Here is a 20647-nt window from a genome sequence, read left to right as displayed (position 1 = left end):
TCGGGCCATCATTTCCAACATCTGCCAACACTTGACACTATTGGCGTCATTCCACCAGCAGCCACCCTCGTTGCACCTTTGCCTGCGACATCTGTTGATGCTCAATGTACCGGAAGTATCGTTGTCCCACCGGCAGCTATCATCGTCGAACTATGCCTCCAACATCTGATGTCCCAAAAGTCTATCATACTCGTAAGCACATTCTACGTGCCAGGTTGGGTCCTACCATCGGTCATGCTTGGCTCCATTCCCTTTGTCACTTACTATGACTCATGGCTTCATCGCGTATGTGGTTCCTGGGCAATGATTGAGAGTGACATTTCTGTTTGTACTTAGTAGTATGGACATTTGTCACGAACACTGTATTTGATTTCTCTGTATTATATCAATGATAAATAGTTGTGTGGCACTTGCGGGTTTCAGTGGCAGTCCCTTGGCCATGGATACATAAGTATTAATTTTGAAAACTTCCAATTTACAATCATCTTAATTATTTAAAGATTTCAACTTTTTACATTGAACCTTCAAACGTTTTTCTTAGATGGAATACTCATACTCCTCAGAATTCTCCTAATGAAATACACTGCATTATTTGCCCCCCCCCCCCCAACATAACATTCATGTATAAGTTTCATACCGTACCACTCTGAACGCCTACTCAGAAAATTTTATAAATGTCAGACTTACGTGATTAGTCAGTAATAATGTACCTAGGGGATTAATTTATCTCACATGCATTATGGATCTTTAAATTATGTGTAGAACTGACTGTTGCTGAATGAAGCAGCACTGTATTCAAGCAATCTCCTGACTTTTACAGTTATTTTGGGGTAATCACTATGAACAAAGATATCCCATATGAGAAATCGGAGAGAGCTACTGACTGAAGTACTAAGTTACTTATGCATGTTTTGGATGGTGTTATTAAACATTCCACAGAGTCTTGCCTGATGTTACGTTTGTTTCTGATCCAGAACAAACAACATGTTATTCAGTTACTAAATGATCAAATCTATTTTACATCTCATGAAATGTTCAAGGAATGCATAACTCTTTAATACGTGTCATACACTTATTCATGCAATTCAAATGAAAATGGAAACTAGATATCATTCCAAAACAGGCAGATGGCCTGGCCATTGCTCATCTTCAGGAGGCACAGTTTCCAGCATGATTGATAAAAATACATAAAAATAAATTACAGCTCTACTAGGTTTCAGAACCACAGGTCTGGTAGAGGGAAGCAGAGTACTCACTAAGAGGGCCACACAATGCATAACGAGAAAAGGAGACAAAAATTAAAAAAAAAATGTTAGAGGGGTAAGAGATAAAAATACTACTCATATATGATCTTTGCCTCCCTTGCCCCATGCATTCCTCTTATCCCACTCTTCAAGTAACCTACTTCTACACACCATCCCTACTGTCCATTTTTCCCCTAGTATTTCCTTTTTTCTCCCAAGAAATTAAATTAATGGTTCTGTAATCTAGGACTCCTATTATTATTATTATTATTATTATTATTATTATTATATGTCTCTATCACCTGTACTGTGAGTTTTGACTCATGAAGATAGGCTCAATACTGGCGAGCTCCTCTGTTTCTTTGGGAAGTTAACAAATTTCTAATTTGTGTTTTCTCTATTACTTATTACATGCCATAGGGAAGTTCTTGTAGAATGTAAATACTTCAGGATTAAAGGAGACTGATTACCGAAAAACAGAAGCATTGAGTTGTCAATAGATAAACACAAAAGAAAGAAAACTTACTAGCTTTCAGAGTTATCCTTCGATGACCAGAGTAACACCCACCCACCCACACACACACACACACACACACACACACACACACACACCTATGCCCCTACATTGTGCTCGCTAGACTAAGAGTGCCAATGCTACTTTGCAGCAGTTGGACTGCGAAACACATTGGCACTGTTAGTCTAGCCAGCACCATGTAGGAGCATAGGTGTGTGTATGCACGTGTGTTTGATTGTGTTTGAGTGTTTTACTCTAGCTCATCAAAGGGTAACTCCAAAAGTTAGCAAGTTTTCTTTCTTTTGTGTGTGCCTAATGACAACTCGATGATGCCTAACAACACCTCAATGCTTTTCTGCTTTTCAGTCAGTGTCTACTTTAACCCTAAAGCATTATCATTTATTACATACTGAAATGAAACTTAAAACAAAAATTATTAATGTTAAAATAAAATATAACATTGTCACATGTCTTACATGTCAGCAAAAGATGGAGTCTCCAAATTCATGCCAAAGTTAGACCCTCTCTCTCTCTCTCTCTCTCTCTCTCTCTCTCTCTCTCTCTCTCTCTTTCTGCCTGCCTGCCAGCTGTCTGTAGGAAGAGATGAACTACTTACATAGATAATGGCACATACATATATGAGGGACCTCTCCAAGTTATGTCCATTTGAAGTATGTCAACTTTTTTCAATGGAGTGTATTCTTTTTTCATTAGGACTGAGCTGTACATTTTGCAATGTAGTGTGTCACTGCCACACATTTGAAGTAAGATATTTTAACTTTAGTGCATTTATTTAATATGGTCTTGCAGTATGCTTGCTGCACTATTGGGTACAGTTCAGAGTGTGCAGCTTCAAAACCACATGGACACTTCATCTAATTTCTCACTTTTAGTTTGCCCACACTCATACTATATGTTGTTCTTCCTACCTCATAATGAAATTATCATTTTCATCCAGAGAGGGGAGATTGCTCAAAGTGTGGGATGTAATAATGCCCAAATCCTCATATATGGCTGTGACATGCTAACATTGAAGGAGGTTAATATGCTTCAAAGATTGGCAATAAAGGTTTTAGGAAATACTTGTAATCACAACACAACACATTCACCATAATATTTTAATTGTATGTCACTACCGTGTGAGCAGAAATAAGTTAGTTACATTAGAAGGTTATGTTATACAGCACAATTCTTTGTTAGTACAGTTACGTGATATAAAGCTAAATATACACATTTCATACAGCAATTGAGAAGAAGACAGTTATAACCAGGCAGAAGTCATTTGTCTAATGAATAATGAAACAACCATAGGAATGTCCATAAATTATGTTAAGAATTGTATGAAACATTGCCCCACAACATGAGAGTAAATAACACCAACAGCTTGACAAATGAGGCAATAAAAGCATCACCTACATTTTGACAGAAAGGTCAATACCCCAGTTGGTCATGGGCCAACAGAATGATTATGGTGCAGAAAACCAATGTTTGCTACCATACTATACAAAAGTTTCAGCTAATCAAATAACTAGTATTTAAGTTTAAATTTGTTTATTTTTAAATATGCAGTTTCAAACTGCTCACTTACTACACACAAGAAGAATGTGATTTAATCTTTAAATCTGTGATACATTGCAAGTAGAAAGAGGGTTGTGAAAAGTAAGGATGCGATCAAAAGATGTCCACTCGCCTTACAACAACGGGAACTGCGTATGCTGGATATACATACAGATGTAATTTTGAATACATATTTTTATTTCGTCGATGAACTGCAGAAATTAAATTACCTGTCAGAAATAAATACAAGAAATTATTTTGAAACTTAAGTCTAATACACGGATACTTCAATCCCTAGAAATGCACTAAGTGCTATTTGGGTAAATGTAACATCAAAAAAAGAAAAAAAAAATTCAGAGAAAAAATGAAATTTGATCTGTAGCTATCTAGTTTTGAACCAGTGGCTAATTCATTTTCCTCACCATTGAAATTTTCCTTGTTTTTCTTTGGTTTCTCAATCCCAAGGCAACTGTAAACAACATCTTCTATTTGTGGTAGGAACACGGGCATAATTTTTGGATTAACAACTTGGTCAACTATCCTCTCTACACCAATGTCAAGGAATCCTGATCTGTACATACAGAGAAAAAAACATACAATAATCTTATCTTTTGAATAACAAAGAAATTTTCTTCATTAAAATAAAAACATTCACACAACTGGCTAATATTTTTGTGCAGTAATTAAAATTAAATGGTGTAGGACATAAACGATATCCTAATACAAACTTTATTTGTATACAGTACAGTGAAACAGGCAACTTTTGTTAACACACCACCAATTGCAGATAGTCAGCTGTCATATATGCCTTGAAATACTTGCCATAGTACTTAAGATGTAAATGATATTCACTATGTCTCTTGCACATTTTTATCTATATTTATTTTATGAAGACATACCACACACATCGGTGCAACATTTTCTGGTAACCTTGGCAAATATTGTACCAGATGGTGTTTACTTATTTATCGTTTTACATTTGCTTTGCATCGAACCATCAAAACAATGGCTTTTACAAACAGCAGAAATAATAAGATTATAATAAGCACACATACAACATACATTACACACAAAAATTGTTGCATCTTATATCAGGGTGTATACGTGGACAAGGAAAAAATATTCCCGGGTTTCTCCCAGATTTCCCGGTTAAAAATACACTTTCTCCTGGGTGAAAACATACTTTTTCCCTGTTAACTGACAGGATATTTTCTCTCGGAACTGTATAACTTATCAGTCCTTTAAATGATTATGGTTTTATACACGGGCGTAGAATTTCCCGGCGCTTTAGAAAACTAAACACATGGGAAAAAACGTGTTTTGGAAAGATCTTTGATGTGCAGCAACATGTACGCTGCATATTTTCATATTAGGAAAGTATAAATTCGAATTCCACCAAACACCACATGTTACTTTCTGAAGCATTGAGAACGAGATTGCGATGCGCTTTTGTAAGCCAGTCATAGCTCATGTCACGTGATCTCACCAGCCGATGACAGCGGGTAATCAGAGCTTAGGACACGTGATGTAGTCAGCCAATAGCAACATCACTGTTAAGTAGTGCGAACACACAAATAGAAAAAGTTAATGGTTTAAATTAATATACATAGTGTTGCTACACGAAACGCAAAGCTTTCACATATAATATTGGTCTCTAAGATTAATACGCTGAAAGAGAAGCTAAGCTTTCACATATAACGCTCTGTGATTTAAGAAATTCATCGTACATTCTCGCACAGGATACAGTAATATCTTACCAAGCACAGGGACAACAAGAAGAACTGCACCACAAAATGAAAAAAAAAATGATTAGTAATATCCTTTGTTGAGTATCGGTTCTTACCAGTCAAAATTACAAAAATTTAACTGATAACAAAAACAATGGAAAATCCCGGAATTCTAAAAAATTCCCGGGTTTTTCCCGGATCTCCCGGTTGTCCCGGGTCATATACACCATGTATATTTACTTTATGTATCTATTACTGTAAAGCTGATATGCTGCAGGTATATATCACAAGCACTGCTTTAAAATTCACTGAATGAATATAATTTTTTCTTATCAGAAAAGATTTTAATTTTGTATTGAAATCATTCACTTTATATGTTCTTTAAGAGTCTGGTAGCATGAAAAAACAAATCAAACCATTTATGTATGGTCTTCAACCTGTCACTTTTAATTTTGTTCTATGCTGAACACTGTCACATTTTATCCTGTTATTGTGACCATGTACTTCACTGTACTTGATAACTCTGGTTGATACATAAGAAATAATGTTCAGCTAGGAACTATGTTTGTGATCTGGCTGATGAGATATAAGCTACTACAGACATGCAAAATTGATGTCGTTTATCTATCTCAGATTTTCATCCACATACACATCCAGAAATTCACAGCTGCCAGATTATATTGCCGAGGTATTACATAAATTATTTACAATGATATGATGAGAACTGCCTGTTTTAAATGCCAATAACTATATTTGGTAATAGTCACCTTGATGCCCTCATCACTGAAGTATTTAATTACTTCCGTAACACCACTGATAGCGAAAGACTCTAGCTCCTTACAGTCTCTACTACAGAATAAAACTACAATATCATGTTAATAACTTATTGTGTGCGAGTTAATGTGTTGTGAAATGTCTTTAATATCTGTGAGCAAGAGAAAGAAACCAAGAACAGGGCCCTGAGGTAACCTTGTATCACTATGTCACTGTCTATAAATCAACAGGTGTAAGGCTAAAAGATACACAAGTGGATCCCCAGTACAATATGACTTCACCTTTATTTCAGAAGCGACCTATGGTTGATCAAGTCGAAAGCTTTTATCAGGTACATATTCTGGCCCAATGGACAGTACGCTTCTTGGGGGAAATGTGTAACTGCTGTAACCATGATTAACTCTTTTCTGAAATGGTGCTAAGAATGTACATGCAGTAAGCTAGTTCGAGATAATACAATCAAATATCTTACTGAAGGTGGAAATTGATAATATTAGTCAATAGCTGAGACATCTTCCTTACTTTTCTTTTTATATAGTGGTCTCACAACACATTTTTTTAAAAAAAAAACAAAAGTATAAAAGTTTTCTCTAATGTTGCAGTCAATCAGGCACAAAACGAATTAGAGATTCCTTTTAAGTACATCTTAGTAATTACATTAGATATGCCATCCCATAGAGATAAACTTTTTTTTTCTTTAGGATATGTACTGCCTTGAATACTTCCTGCTTGCTTACCCCCAAATTCAAACTGGTGACCTGTACATGTGTAATATGGGTTTGTTTATAAACTGGAGAAGAGAAATAGTTATTAAAAAATTACATATAGTATTTGAGTTTTTCACAATGTTACCATCACGACTAATCTCAATGTTTCCACATTTGTATTCCTGAGAAATTAATAATACTTATCCTTCAGCTCCCAGGATACTTTACTTATAAGACTGCTGTGTTGCTATACTATTAATCTGTTTAATAAGGTTAGCTATTTCAGTTTCAAAAGTCTTTTTAGCATGATTGTACTGTCCAATAGAAATCTGCATATTAGTAGCTTTATGAAGCTGTATGATTAGGCTCAGGCAAAGTATACAGGTATAATTTGTCTGAGCCTAATCATATTTGGTGACAGTTTTAGTCACGAATTACTTCAATTTCAGCACTGATTTATACCTTCTGGATTTTTCTGAGGGGATAGCAATAGTCAGAGTGTCTCAAGGTGGTTGAATAGAAAATGTTCCATTGGTCATCAGACACTTTCACATGGTACTCAGAACCCTTTTCTCCTCTGCAAATCTGTATGTAAAGGCATTAATATTTGAGCTATTCAGAGTTCATTTCTGCAGAAAAATTCGAGTCATTTTTAACACAGACAAATTTAGGTACTCTATTACATGACAAATGTGGTCAAATACTGTAAAGAAAATCTAAGCTACTGTAATTTATGTTATCCATAACATTTTTCGTGATTATAGTATAATCTATTCTAGTGGAGCATATGCCCATTACTATAGTGTCTGAGCCTACTACATTAAAAAAGACTATATGAGCTTAACATACCACTGACTTTCATGTTTACTATCTGAATTAGTATCTATGTTAAAGCATCAAATACAGTTAAATCATCAGGACCGCTCTGATAAACTCAACTACTAAGTCTATTTATGAATCACATTACATCAGCATTTGATGGATGACATACCTCAATCAATTTATGGCTTGCTACCTTATGATCATTACCATATTTGGAGCTTAACACCTGTCGTTTCAATTGGTTCTTATTTGGTATGGTGTTCAAGAAAAGAATTTTTTAACTGCTATATGTTTACTTGCATAAACTGCAACACCACTAAATTTATGATTTGCCTGTAATAATAATCTGCTAGTAAGTAGCCCTCTAATTTATATATAAATGGGTGCATATGTGAATGTATGCATGCTGCACATCTCCTCCTAAACCACTGGCTTGATTTCAACCACATTTGGTACACATACTGCTTACTGCCTGGAAAGAAGTACTGTTGATGAAGTACCACCTTGCTCACATAACGGTGGAGCTGGGGTCAAGAAAGGGTAGGTAACACCTGACATCTAGGACACCCTTCACAACTAGCATGTTGTGTGGGCAGTATCAGAAGGTGTTCCAGGGGATATATGTGAGCAAGAGCAGATATGGACAGTTAGAGGTGGGAGTAAGAGAGAGATAGGGGAGAAGCAGACAGACTGAGAGACGGGGAGGAGGTGACGCTCAAAGAGAGTGGAGGAGGAGGTAAGAGAGAGTGGGGAGGAGGGAATGGACAGAGGAGAGAGAGAGGGGGGGAGGAGGAGATGGACAGAGAGAGGAGAGAGGAGGGGATGGAAAGACAGGAGACAGAAGGAGATGGAATGACATAGGAAAGTGGATGTGAAGAAAAGAGAGATGGGGGCAGAAGGACATGGAAAATGGACAGAGAGAGGAAAACAGAGATCCCATGGATGTGTGTCATATATGCGCCGTATGAGGTGCTTGGGCAAAGCTGCTGGTAAAAGGCTAGTTTTTATATATTATTTCATTGGACTTCAGTCCATGTTCAGCTATTATAAATACATGTGGTGAGTGTTCCTCTATGAATATCTGTAACAAGTCATGTAGTTCCTGGTAGACTGTGTATGTAAATTAGTGGACAAACTCAGCATCGCCTAGGTATTCACTCCATCAATTTTCTATTAGAAATGGGGAAGAAAAAGAAATGCTTTTATAGTGTAATACCAAAAAAATTTCATTTACATGTATTTGTGAGAACTCCTTTGAAATTATGAAACAGTTTCTGTACACTGGGCATAGCTGCCTCATGTGTGTTTGTGTCTCTATGGTAACACCTCTTCATAGCTCTATAGATGACTACTGTTTTCGCCTACAGCCATTGTGTTTCACAATTGAAAGCTGTCAAATACACAGCCAGGTGTCAGGGAGTTTCCTTAAGTTGACTCAACTACAGTAGTGTCTTTGTGGTAAAGAATAAATGTATTAAAACATTATTTATGAAGCGGCATTTTTTCACAAACCTCAGTGTTAATGATGTCATATCTCTTGAACTACACATCATACAATGATATATTTATGTAGGTACATTCAGTGACATATGTGGATACTGTCTGCGAAATGTATTGTGAATAGAGTTAACAGCAAAGAAGTAATAATTTTAAAGGTAATGCACAATGCAGCATTTTTCCCCGCATCTCAGTGTTTACGACATCGTACCTCCTGAACTACGATACGTAGGTGGTTCTTACAACCACAGTGATTGTTGCGCAACAGTGAGGGATGTGTGTACCAAATTTGGTGGAAATCGTTAAAGTGGTTTAGGATGAGGTGTGGAACATTTACATATACATACACATATCAAACAATGGAAACTCCAGATTCAAATACCAACAATGTAAGGAAAATGGCAGACTGCTACTCACTGTAAAGATGATATGGTGAGTCGCAGACAGGCACAACAACATGACTGTTACACATTTAGGTTTCAGCCAAAACTGTCTTCAGAAAAGGAAACAGACACACATTCATTCACAGTAGCAAACACACCTCATGCACACATGACTGCCATCTTCATCAGTTCAGACTGGAATGGCATTCTGCTCCAAGCTGCCAGAGATGGGGGTTATGTGTGTGAGGTGTGCTTGCTTGTGCGAATGAATGTGTGTGCTTCCTTTTCTGACCAAGGCCGAAAGCAAAATGCATAACAGTCTCTTTGTTGTACCTGTCTGCAACTTAACGTGTCATCTTTATGGTGAGCAGCAATTTTTTTCCTTACATTTTTCACATACATACACCCATTTTTATAATATGTGTGCATATGGATGATTTGTCTTTGATAGCCTTCTCTCTTTCTGATTTACCACTTTGCTAGAGTCACATTTATTTAAGTTACATTTTTTACAATAACCTATTGCATTTAATGAACTATGTTGTAATGATTCATAATTTTTTCACAGACTGCCTTTTCTCCAAGTGTACAGGACTCAGGTTCATACAATTTACAGCTCTGAACACTAGTGTGATGGTCCTTTCCCCTGAAAAAAGCCTCGTGATTGTAATCTAGGGCTACTGGATCCTCTTTCTTACTAGCTTTGCCACCCAATAGACTTATCTGGGTAACTAGTTTGGCCTTTCGCTTTCTGTTTAGATGCAGTCCATGGCAACAGTGAATGATATTATAGTATCATACACTGTTTGTGTCTTAACGTGTGCAAGAAGTATTGCACTCAACTTTCTCATCTTTGACACGATTACCATAGGAATACAGTATCTGGAAACTGTACCTTCAGAGGAGAATATGATATAACATAATGGAAGGACATTGTGTAGAAAATGGAGGTGGTGGGGGGTAATATACTATTAACACTCACTCAGGGCCAATGGAAAATTGCAACACCAGGAAGGACAGCAAATAACAATATTTTACTTATTGTTTGGCCATACAGAGTAATAGGATGAATAGGTGATTAAATTCGTGGGTGATCTGGGGGGTATAGAGGGTACTGGCAGCAAAAGTGGCTCCAACCTGGCTGGGCACCTAGTCAGACTGAGCTTGAATGGCAGATATGGATAATTTATTTCATGCTGCTTCAACTCTATGCCATGACACATCAACTGCAGAGGCAGGCGAGTGATGATATGCAGCCCACATCGGATGTTTGCAATGGGTAGAGATCTGTATTGCAATAGCCCAAACTCTCTGTATCAAGGTAGATAAGGACAGCAAGGACAACATGCGATCTTGTGTTATATTGTTGAATGATAATGTCATGGGGACCTTGAAAATTGGGCACAGTCACAATCCTAACCATGTAAGGAATGTAATGGCTGTTTCCAAAATTAATAACTATAAGGACCAAAGGAAGCTGTGTTGTGTAGCCAGTGGCTTCCCATACCATTACATTTACCCACACAATGATGACAACGAATGCAATCTGGCAATGTTTGTTAACCTCATGGTCTCCAAAAAGGGTTACCTCCATCATGATGTTGCATGCAGAACTGGGAATCATCTGAAAAGACGATGTCATGCCATTCTGTGTCTAGAGTTATGATAAGGAGCAACACTGTCAGTGTGCCTCTTTCTACTGTTGCAGCACCACAGAAAGCCGCAACCGTATTTGCCAAGAAACATGCCATGGTGTTTCATTACATCACTGCACTGCCTGTGTGGATACTTGTCTCACTGCAAACAAGACCATCTCTTGACTTCATATATGCATGCCTTGGTTGTACAATCCTGCACTGCCAAGGGAACAATACGTCTGCATTCTCAGGCACTACTTGTGCAGGGCCGCAAGATATCATGCACAGCACTGAGTGCGGTCCTCCTGAATCCACCGATTCCATATTCACATGACTGTCATGGACCCCACCAATGTGAGCAGCAATAATGGGGAACAATGTAATGCAGTCTCAACAGGCCATGGACCTACCACTGTCAAATTCTGGCAGATGGCAGTTGGCATTTCTCCTTCTTACAAGATGCACAGAAATTACCTCCTCACAAACAACCAACATTCAAATACCATTTTCAAATGAGACACCTACTGAATTATCTTTGCTTACATACAGAATGTATTGTATGTATGGGTGGGCTGAAATTCTAAGGACTTGCATATTCAGATACGTAATACACTTGACGCCAATTTGACATTAGTCAAAAGTCACCTTCATGGCAATTTTAAACCTTGAGTGGGCATGCCCATGTATAAAGTGCACCCACCACAAATGAAATTGTTCTGCACCAGTGTTGTTTCACAACTGTGAGTCCACACCTATTCCTTCATTACTGCTTCAGCTAACGCAGTGATAAATTGTTTCTTCAGCAAGCTGGGTGAGAAAAAAATGATGACCCATGCAATAAAATGGCCCAGAATATGAGCTAGCAGCACAGTCACAGAATGAGACAGTTGTGTTAAACTGTTATAAATGATCCATAGAGTATATACTCTGTGGAGAATAAAATAATTTCAACTTATAAACAAGAGGCTGTGGTGCAGTTAAGTCTCTTATTCCACACATGCCCTTTGCAGCATTGTAGGGTAGCGTCTGTGTAGTATGGAATCAAACGAGAGGATCTAGAGGCAAGTTAAAGCTATAAGCCAGTCTACAAAACATGTTTGGGTGTCGGAAAAGCTGTTGTTCACAGGGAAATGTCCAAGACAATTACATAGCATGAGCACCTATGCCCTGTGTATAATTGTCAGGCTATGCCAAGCCTTTGCAAACAAACACTGCACTGGTGGTACAAATGAATGAACTGTAGAAGCTTTACTGCCATCATTGTTGGGCGCTGTTGGTAATTTACAATGTTGTATTACTTTTCTAAGACAAAATGAGTGACAACACAGTCACTGACTCATCGTAGGGGCCACCTAAAGAAAAAATCCAGTGTCTTATCTCAAGTGCAACCTAAAGAAAAAAAGCTGACTGCTCACAACTAGGGCAGAAAAATAATAGCATATTTTCATGCATATGGTACATTGCTTTTAGGTACAACTCTAAAATGTTTCTTTTTCAGGCACAAGGAGAGGTCTAAATAAATAATAGATCATAAGTAGAGAAACATCGTTCAACAAATTTATGGCTGTGAGGCTGACTATGAAGAAGAACATAGTACCCCTATTCTATTGTGAAAGGTGCAATTTCAAAGAGATCAATAAGGTAATCTTGCATGTTACTTATATTCACTATAGAGACAGTGACTGCACTAACATAATTAGCTTCCAACATTGCTGTCATGTACCAGTTAACATTCAATTTACTTATGTTTTAATTTTGATATTTGCTGGTGGTGGTACCCAAGTACTGTTTGTTTGAATATTTTTTTCTCCTCTATTAAAACACTTTTCTTACAGCATGAATATCAAGCAGAAATGATGAATTTGATTCCCAAAAATCACAAAAGAACCAAGTGTTTCTGATCGTAACAGTTTCAGTAGGAAAAAGTACTCGTTTACCATGTTTTTGAAAAATTTTTAGATTCTTACAATTAAGATGTTAAAACTTCCTTCAAGTAGACAAGGTGCAGTGGTTACTAATACATTGCAATGGACCCAAAGTTTACTCATGTTTCGTGCACCATCTGTTAAGAATGGATCTCAAGATGATTAGTGTTTTCTACACACTGTCTGTAGATGCAGTCTGTTGTGATATATTTCAACTACTTCATACATTTAGATGTTTACACTAGTACTCAATGTATCAGATTTGACTGCCTTTGTGTACTTTTTGCTTTTTTAGTATTTTGACTGTATTTTGATATTTCAAATAGTTACTATTTTTGTCCTGAGGTTCCTCCTGCTATTAGCGATGGCCCTATTCACAAAACACATGGAAATGAATGAATATGAAATAATTTCAGAGCTTTATGATGATGACTATTCAGATGTTCCTACTGAGAATGAAGATTCAGATGACAGCGTGAATGCATGTTTTTATGTTTCTGAGGATGAACCCAGTGACAGTTACACCATTAGACCTGTAACGAAACGAAGTTGACAGCATTTTCAAGTGATTCCAACAAAAATAATGAAGGTGAGCCTGTTCTTGTGAATGACTCATTTCAACATACATTGACCCTTTTCAGATGATGCCCAACTTAAGCCAGTGCACAAGTGACACTCAGGCGCTGTCTTGAATATTCTAAGCAATGTCTTACTGTGGTAGACAAGATTATTAAAATTCCCTGCTTCATGGATACAGACATATTTGTGTGACAAATGGACATGGGTGCAATTTGAAAAATTTAAACACAAAAAGTGACAACAGGCTGACTTTCATTAAATTAACTTTATCAGGAAAAAAAACCCTGTGTGAGAAACTGGTTTAGTCACGAAGACCTTGATTCAAGGAAGAAGCAACAAGGTAGGAAATGAAGAAAATCAATAATGAGATGCCAGCATAGAAAAAAAAGGTCAAAAGCTAGAAATGTGTGAACTGGCAGAGGGGGAGTGTACAAGTCACAGAGAAGCAAAGGAGAGGCTGTAATTCTTCAGTCTTTCCCAGTGATCTAATGACATCTTGGGTTGTCGGGTGTTCTGCCGGATAACAGTGTCGTTCTTGCACGATATTTCGTTACCTTCATCAGGTGCGACCTGAGACCAGGTTGCACTTGATAAAGGTAACAAGCTGCGCTACCGAAATATCATGCAAGAACGACACTGTTATCCGGCAGAACACCCAACAACCCAAGATGTCAAAGGAGAGACTAACCATAAAAGGAACAGATGAGAAAAAGGACAATAACAGGAAAAAGAGGGAAAGATGCAGTGAACAATACAGACAAAGGAAACATAACAAAACATGCTAATGAGAGAAGGAAAAAGTAAACGAGGAGAAAACAATAGCAGAAGAAGAGAAGTATGGAATCTAACATGCCATTTACAATGAGGTTATCAGAGAAAGGGGATGCTGGCTTGAAAACAATAAAATAATGTTTCTATATGAAACAACTACCTTTTAGGTCACAGTGACTCAAAAATTATATCTACATCAACACTCTGCAATCAACCTTGCCTCACAGTGTGTTGCAAAGGATACTTTTTGTACCAGTGTCACTTCCCCCTTTTCTTATTCCGGTCACCAATGGTTCGCAGAAAGAACAACTGTTGGTAACACTTACAAGGGAACCTCCCCATCGCACCCCCTCAGACTTATTTATAAGTTGGTACAGTGGATAGGCCTTGAAAAACTGAACACAGATCAATCGAGAAAACAAGAAGAAGTTGTGCAGAACTATGAAAAAAAAAAAAAATAAAAATAAAAATAAAATAAGCAAAATATACAAACTGAGTAGTCCATGCTGAAGATAGGCAACATTAAGGAGAGTATGAGCTCAGTAGCGCCATGGTCCTGTGGTTAACGTGAGCAGCTGTGGAACGATAGGTCCTTGGGTCAAGTCTTCCCTAGAGTGAAAATTTTAATTTTTTATTTTCAGACAATTATCAAAGTTCAGGCACTCATACACAATCAACTTTGCTCTCCAAAATTCCTGGACATGTTCAGATTTTCTTGGACATATGCAGAATTTGATGGTCTACACACGGAAAAATTTGAAAAAGGTAAAAACATATGTTTTGACAGAGTACAGGGAAAACGGTGCGACTGTGAAACTGTTGCATTCATTTGTTGCAGTTTATGTGACAAACTCTTATGTTTTCATCACTTTTTTGGGAGTGATTGTCACATCCACAAGAAAACCTAAATCGGGCAAGGTAGAAGAATCTTTTTACCCATTCGCCAAGTGTACAAGTTAGGTGGGTCGACAACATACTCCTGTCATGTGACGCACATGCTGTCACCAGTGTCGTATAGAATATATCAGACGTGTTTTCCTGTGAAGGAATCGGTTGACCTATGACCTTGCGATCAAATGTTTTGTTGCCGGCACTGAGCTAATCGATCAACAACGAACTTAAACGGATGTCTTACGACGTCCTCCCCGAGCAGCGAGCAGATGCAACGAACAAAAGCGAACAAAATGAGATTAAAAAAAAAATATATATTTTCGGTTCCCATTGGAGAGGCACGTCCTTTCGTCTACTAATCGCACGGTTTTGTGGTGCGGTCGCGAAACACAGACACTAAACTTATTACAGTGAACAGAGACGTCAATGAACGAACGGACAGTTCATAACTGCGAAAATGAAGAAATTAAACTTTTCACTCAAGGGAAAATGGTTCATGGTGTGGGTTCCTGTAGTCATGTCCTAGTTCATGAACCACGGGCAACGTATGAGTGGCCAAGTAAGTGGTCCCGACAGTCGGGATACCAGTTACTTTGGAATAAGGCTGGGCATCTCGGACATATTCTGAGTCGTGGTCACCTTTGTGCTCAGACGGCAAAGACTACCAAATCCACCGGTTAGTCCCTCAGCCGTTAGGGGTAAAACCCAATGGGACTCGGGGCAAGTAAGGCTAGCAACCTGCTTCCCTGGTACTTTAAATATTATGCTGGCAACAATCAGAGCAAAATACCTCGGACCTTTGGAGGTGACGGAGTCCCACCTCTAACTGACAAACCAGGGACTCCTAAGATACGACTTGGCAAACAAATGGTAATGAGATGGGGAGCTATTAATATCAATGGGGGCTACTCTGGGAAGAAGGTAGAGCTAGCAGAGGCTGCAAGTAAGATGGGGCTGGACGTTTTAGCTGTTAGTGACATTCGGGTAAGGGGTGAGAAAGAAGAGGAAGTGGGAGAATACAAGGTCTACCTGTCAGGAGTCAAAGCAGGAATAGCACAATGGGGTGTAGGACTTTTCATCAGGAAAGAAATGGAACCCAGCGTAGTTGCAAAGAGGTATGTAAACGAACGACTGATGTGGATAGATTTGACAGTGTCTAGCAAGAAAATTAGGATTGTGTCAGTATATTCGCATTGTGAAGGGACAGATCAAGATAAGATGGATAGTTTTTATGAGGCACTCAGTGATGTAGTTGTTAGAGTAAAGGACAAGGACAGTGTTCTGCTCATGGGTGATTTTAATGCCAGGATTGGAAATCGAACAGAAGGGTATGAAAAGGTTATGGGTAAATTTGGAGAGGATATGGAGGCCAACAGGAATGGGAAACAACTCTTGGATTTCTGTACCAGTATGGGCTTAGTAATCACAAACTCCTTTTTTAAACATAAGAACATTCACCGGTATACTTGGGAAGGCAGGGGAACCAGATCTGTCATTGACTATATAATAACAGATCAGGAATTCAGGAAGGCTGTGAGGGACACACGTGTATTCAGGGGATTCTTTGATGACACTGATCATTATTTAATCTGCAGTGAAATTGGGATTGTGAGGCCGAAAGTGCAGGAGGTCAGGTCCATATGTAGGAGGATAAGAGTGGAGAAACTTCAGGATAAGGAAATCAGGCACAAGTACATACCAGCGATCTCAGAAAGGTACCACTTAGTTGAATGTAGTCAATTACAGTCGTTGGAAAAGGAATGGACAAGGTACAGGGACACAGTGCTAGAAGTGGCTAAAGAATGTCTTGGAACAGTAGTGTGTAAAAGTAGGATGAAGCAAACAGCTTGGTGGAATGATACAGTCAAGGCAGCCTGTAAAAGGAAAAAGAAGGCGTATCAAAAATGGCTACATACCGGAACCCAGGTAGACAGAGAAAGTTATGTTGAAGAAAGAAACAAAGCCAAACAGATAATTGCAGCATCCAAGAAGAAATCGTGGGAAGACTTTGGAAACAGGTTGGAGACTATGGGTCAAGCTGCTGGAAAACCATTCTGGAGTGTAGTTAGCAGTCTTCGAAAGGGAGGTAAGAAGGAAATGACAAGTATTTTGGACAGGTCAGGAAAACTGCTGGTGAATCCTGTGGATGCCTTGGGCAGATGGAGGGAATATTTTGAAGAGTTGCTCAATGTAGGTGAAAATGCGATCAGTAATGTTTCAGATTTCGAGGTAGAATGGGATAGGAATGATGATGGAAATAGGATCACTTTTGAGGGAGTGGAGAAAATGGTCAATAGATTGCAGTGCAATAAAGCAGCTGGGGTGGATGAAATTAAGTCGGAACTCATCAAATACAGTGGAATGTCAGGTCTTAAATGGCTACACGGGATAATTGAAATGGCCTGGGAGTCGGGACAGGTTCCATCAGACTGGACAAAAGCAGTAATCACACCAATCTTTAAACATGGAAACAGAAAAGATTGTAACAACTACAGAGGTATCTATTTAATCAGCGTTGTGGGTAAAATCTTCTCAGGTATTGTTGAAAGGAAAGTGCGAGTATTAGTTGAGGACCAATTGGATGAAAATCAGTGTGGGTTTAGGCCTCTTAGAGGTTGTCAGGACCACATCTTTAGCTTAAGGCAAATAATGGAGAAGTGTTATGAGTGGAACAGGGAATTGTATCTATGCTTTATAGATCTAGAAAAGGCATATGACTGGGTTCCTAGGAGGAAGTTATTGTCTGTTCTACAAGATTATGGAATAGGAGGCAAACTTTTGCAAGCAATTAAAGGTCTTTACATGGATAGTCAGGCAGCAGTTAGAGTTGATGGCAAATTGAGTTCATGGTTCAGAGTAGTTTCAGGGGTAAAACAAGGCTGCAACCTGTCTCCACTGTTGTTCATATTATTTATGGATCATATGTTGAAAACAATAGACTGGCTGGGTGAGATTAAGATATGTGAACACAAAATAAGCAGTCTTGCATATGCGGATGACTTAGTTGTGATGACAGATTCGATTGAAAGTTTGCAAAGTAATATTTCAGAGCTAGATCAGAAATGTAAGGACTATGGTATGAAGAAACGAAAACGAAAGTAATGTCAGTGGGAAAGAAATATAAACGGATTGAGTGCCAAATAGGAGGAACAAAGTTAGAACAGGTGGACGGTTTCAAGTACTTAGGATGCATATTCTCACAGGATGGCAACATAGTGAAAGAACTGGAAGTGAGGTGTAGCAAAGCTAATGCAGTGAGCGCTCAGCTACGATCTACTCTCTTCTGCAAGAAGGAAGTCAGTACCAAGACTAAGTTATCTGTGCACCGTTCAATCTTTCGACCAACTTTGTTGTATGGGAGCGAAAGCTGGATGGATTCAGTTACCTTATCAACAAGGTTGAGGTTACGGATATGAAGGTAGCTAGGATGATTGCAGGTACTAGTAGATGGGAACAATGGCAGGAGGGTGTCCACAATGAGGAAATCATAGAAAAACTGGGAATGAACTCTATAGATGTAGCAGTCAGGGCGAACAGGCTTAGATGGTGGGGTCATGTTACACGCATGGGAGAAGCAAGGTTACCCAAGGGACTCATGGATTCAGCAGTAGAGGGTAGGAGGAGTCGGGGCAGACCGAGGAGAAGGTACCTGGATTTGGTTAAGAATGATTTTGAAGTAATAGGTTTAACATCAGAAGAGGCACCAATGTTAGCACTGAATAGGGGATCATGGAGGAACTGTATAAGGGGGCCTATGCTCCAGACTGAACGCTGAAAGGCATAATCAGTCTTAAATGATGATGATGACTCGAGGGAAGACTTGAACCAAGGACCTCTCGCTCGACAGCTGCTCACGCTAACCACGGGACCACAGAGCTTCTGTTCTCACGCTGTCCTTGTGTTGCCTATATTGCACATAGACTACTCAGTGTGTATATTTTGCTTATTTTTTTTCATAGTTCCACACAACTTCTTCCTGTTTTCTCGACTGATCTGTGTTCAGTTTTTCAAGGCCTATCCACTATGCCAACTTATAACTAAATCTGAGGGGGGTGCGATGGGGAGGTTCCCTTGTTAGTGTGGACTTGAATGTCTTTGATTTTATCTTTATTGTCTTTCCGAAAGATACACATAGGAAGAAGGAATATATTGATTGACTCTGACAGGACATATGCTCTTGGAACATCACCAGTAAACCACACCATGATGCTCAATGTATCTCTTGCAGTGTCTGCCACTAGAATTAGGTGAGCATCTCTGCAACACTTTTGCACTCAGTAAATGGACCTGCAATGAAATGTGCTGCTGCTCTTTGGATGTTCCCTATTTCCTCTATCAATCCTACCTGGTATGAAACCCCACTGATGAGCAATATTGAAGTACTGGTCGCATGAGTGTTTTAGAAGCTACACCTTCTGTTTATGGAGTACATTTCCTGAGGATTCTTCCAATGCATTTCAGTCTGGCATCTGTCTTACCAGCGATTAACTTTATGTCATTGTTCCACTTCAAACTGTTCCCGTAAGCATAATCCTAGACATTTTATGGAAGTAACTGCCTCCAATGGTTGTTCTGCAATCATTAATCATACACTAACAGGTCTTTCTGTCACTGTAACTAAATATTACATAAAAAGATTTGTTTGCATTCTGTTTCACAGACTTTGATAACAGAACAGAACAAGCAGACTGCTCATTTTTTCACAACTTCAGCAACTAGTCAATCAATAGCTCTGGGAAAGTTAAGAGGACTGTAACAAAACCTAGACATCTGTTTGTAGCCCCACTACTCAACCTCCATCAATAGCAAGGACCAGCACTTATTATTTCCACCTTGTATGAAGATTACGTATTTTCTTCTAGTTTTCAGACATAATCTAGCATTGATTTTATATTATAATGGAGCATATGTTGCGCAGTTCCCCTTTTGCATCAAAAAACTATCTCCTGAAATACAATAATCATCAACGAATTTTCAGCTAAAGTATGAATGTTCTCCCTGGAATAATTCTCTCATAGAAATATCTTTTTCAGTGTGCAACCAAGATTTTTTTGTTCACAGTATTTTGATGTCAGCTGTCAAAATATTGTGAACAAAACTGGAATTGTTGCTTCACTTAAGATCTTAGTGTCTATCTACCATGCTGAGAAAACTACGGACTTCACACAACCACAATATGAGTGATCTTCGTTTCTGAGAAATCTCTTGAAGAGGTACACTTCTGGCTCAATTTTGAACATGATAACAAAGCAAAGAATGGCTGCTAAGAGAGGAATGTGGAATTTATATGACTGTGGAGATCAATGTGCACAAATGTGTGGGACATATGCTGAAGCAGAACAATGCAATTGGAATTCTTTACTAGCAGTTCATACCCCACCTAAAATTTACTGGATGTGGTTATTAAATGCAAGCAAATCTGTAAAGTATATTGTGAGGTTCTCTTTTAATTTCTGGCTGAACACAAATACCAGGGTGTTAAAAATACATCAGAGGCAGTGCAAGTAATAAACTTAAGTACCATATGTAGAGAGGGTCACATAAGTAAATGCAAATTTCCAAATGTCACTTACAAAAGCAATAACTAGACATGGACCATTTGGAGGTGGTTTGTCAGTA

General features: G+C 38.4%; 1 protein-coding gene across 1 annotated transcript in view; it reads right to left on the bottom strand.

Moving 5' to 3' along the window:
- The window catches only part of LOC126175245 (biorientation of chromosomes in cell division protein 1-like 1), a 98171-nt gene that overhangs the window by 47015 nt on the left and 30509 nt on the right, over positions 1–20647 (bottom strand). The window contains exon 3 of the mRNA XM_049921886.1: positions 3738–3886. Within this exon, the coding sequence (XP_049777843.1) occupies positions 3738–3886 (149 nt within the window). The remainder of the gene's footprint in view (positions 1–3737; positions 3887–20647) is intronic.

Source organism: Schistocerca cancellata, chromosome 3 (genome assembly GCF_023864275.1).
Source record: "Schistocerca cancellata isolate TAMUIC-IGC-003103 chromosome 3, iqSchCanc2.1, whole genome shotgun sequence".
Lineage (NCBI taxonomy): Eukaryota > Metazoa > Arthropoda > Insecta > Orthoptera > Acrididae > Schistocerca > Schistocerca cancellata.
Note: the sequence above shows the minus strand (reverse complement) of the source record. Positions and strands in the feature narration are given on the sequence as shown.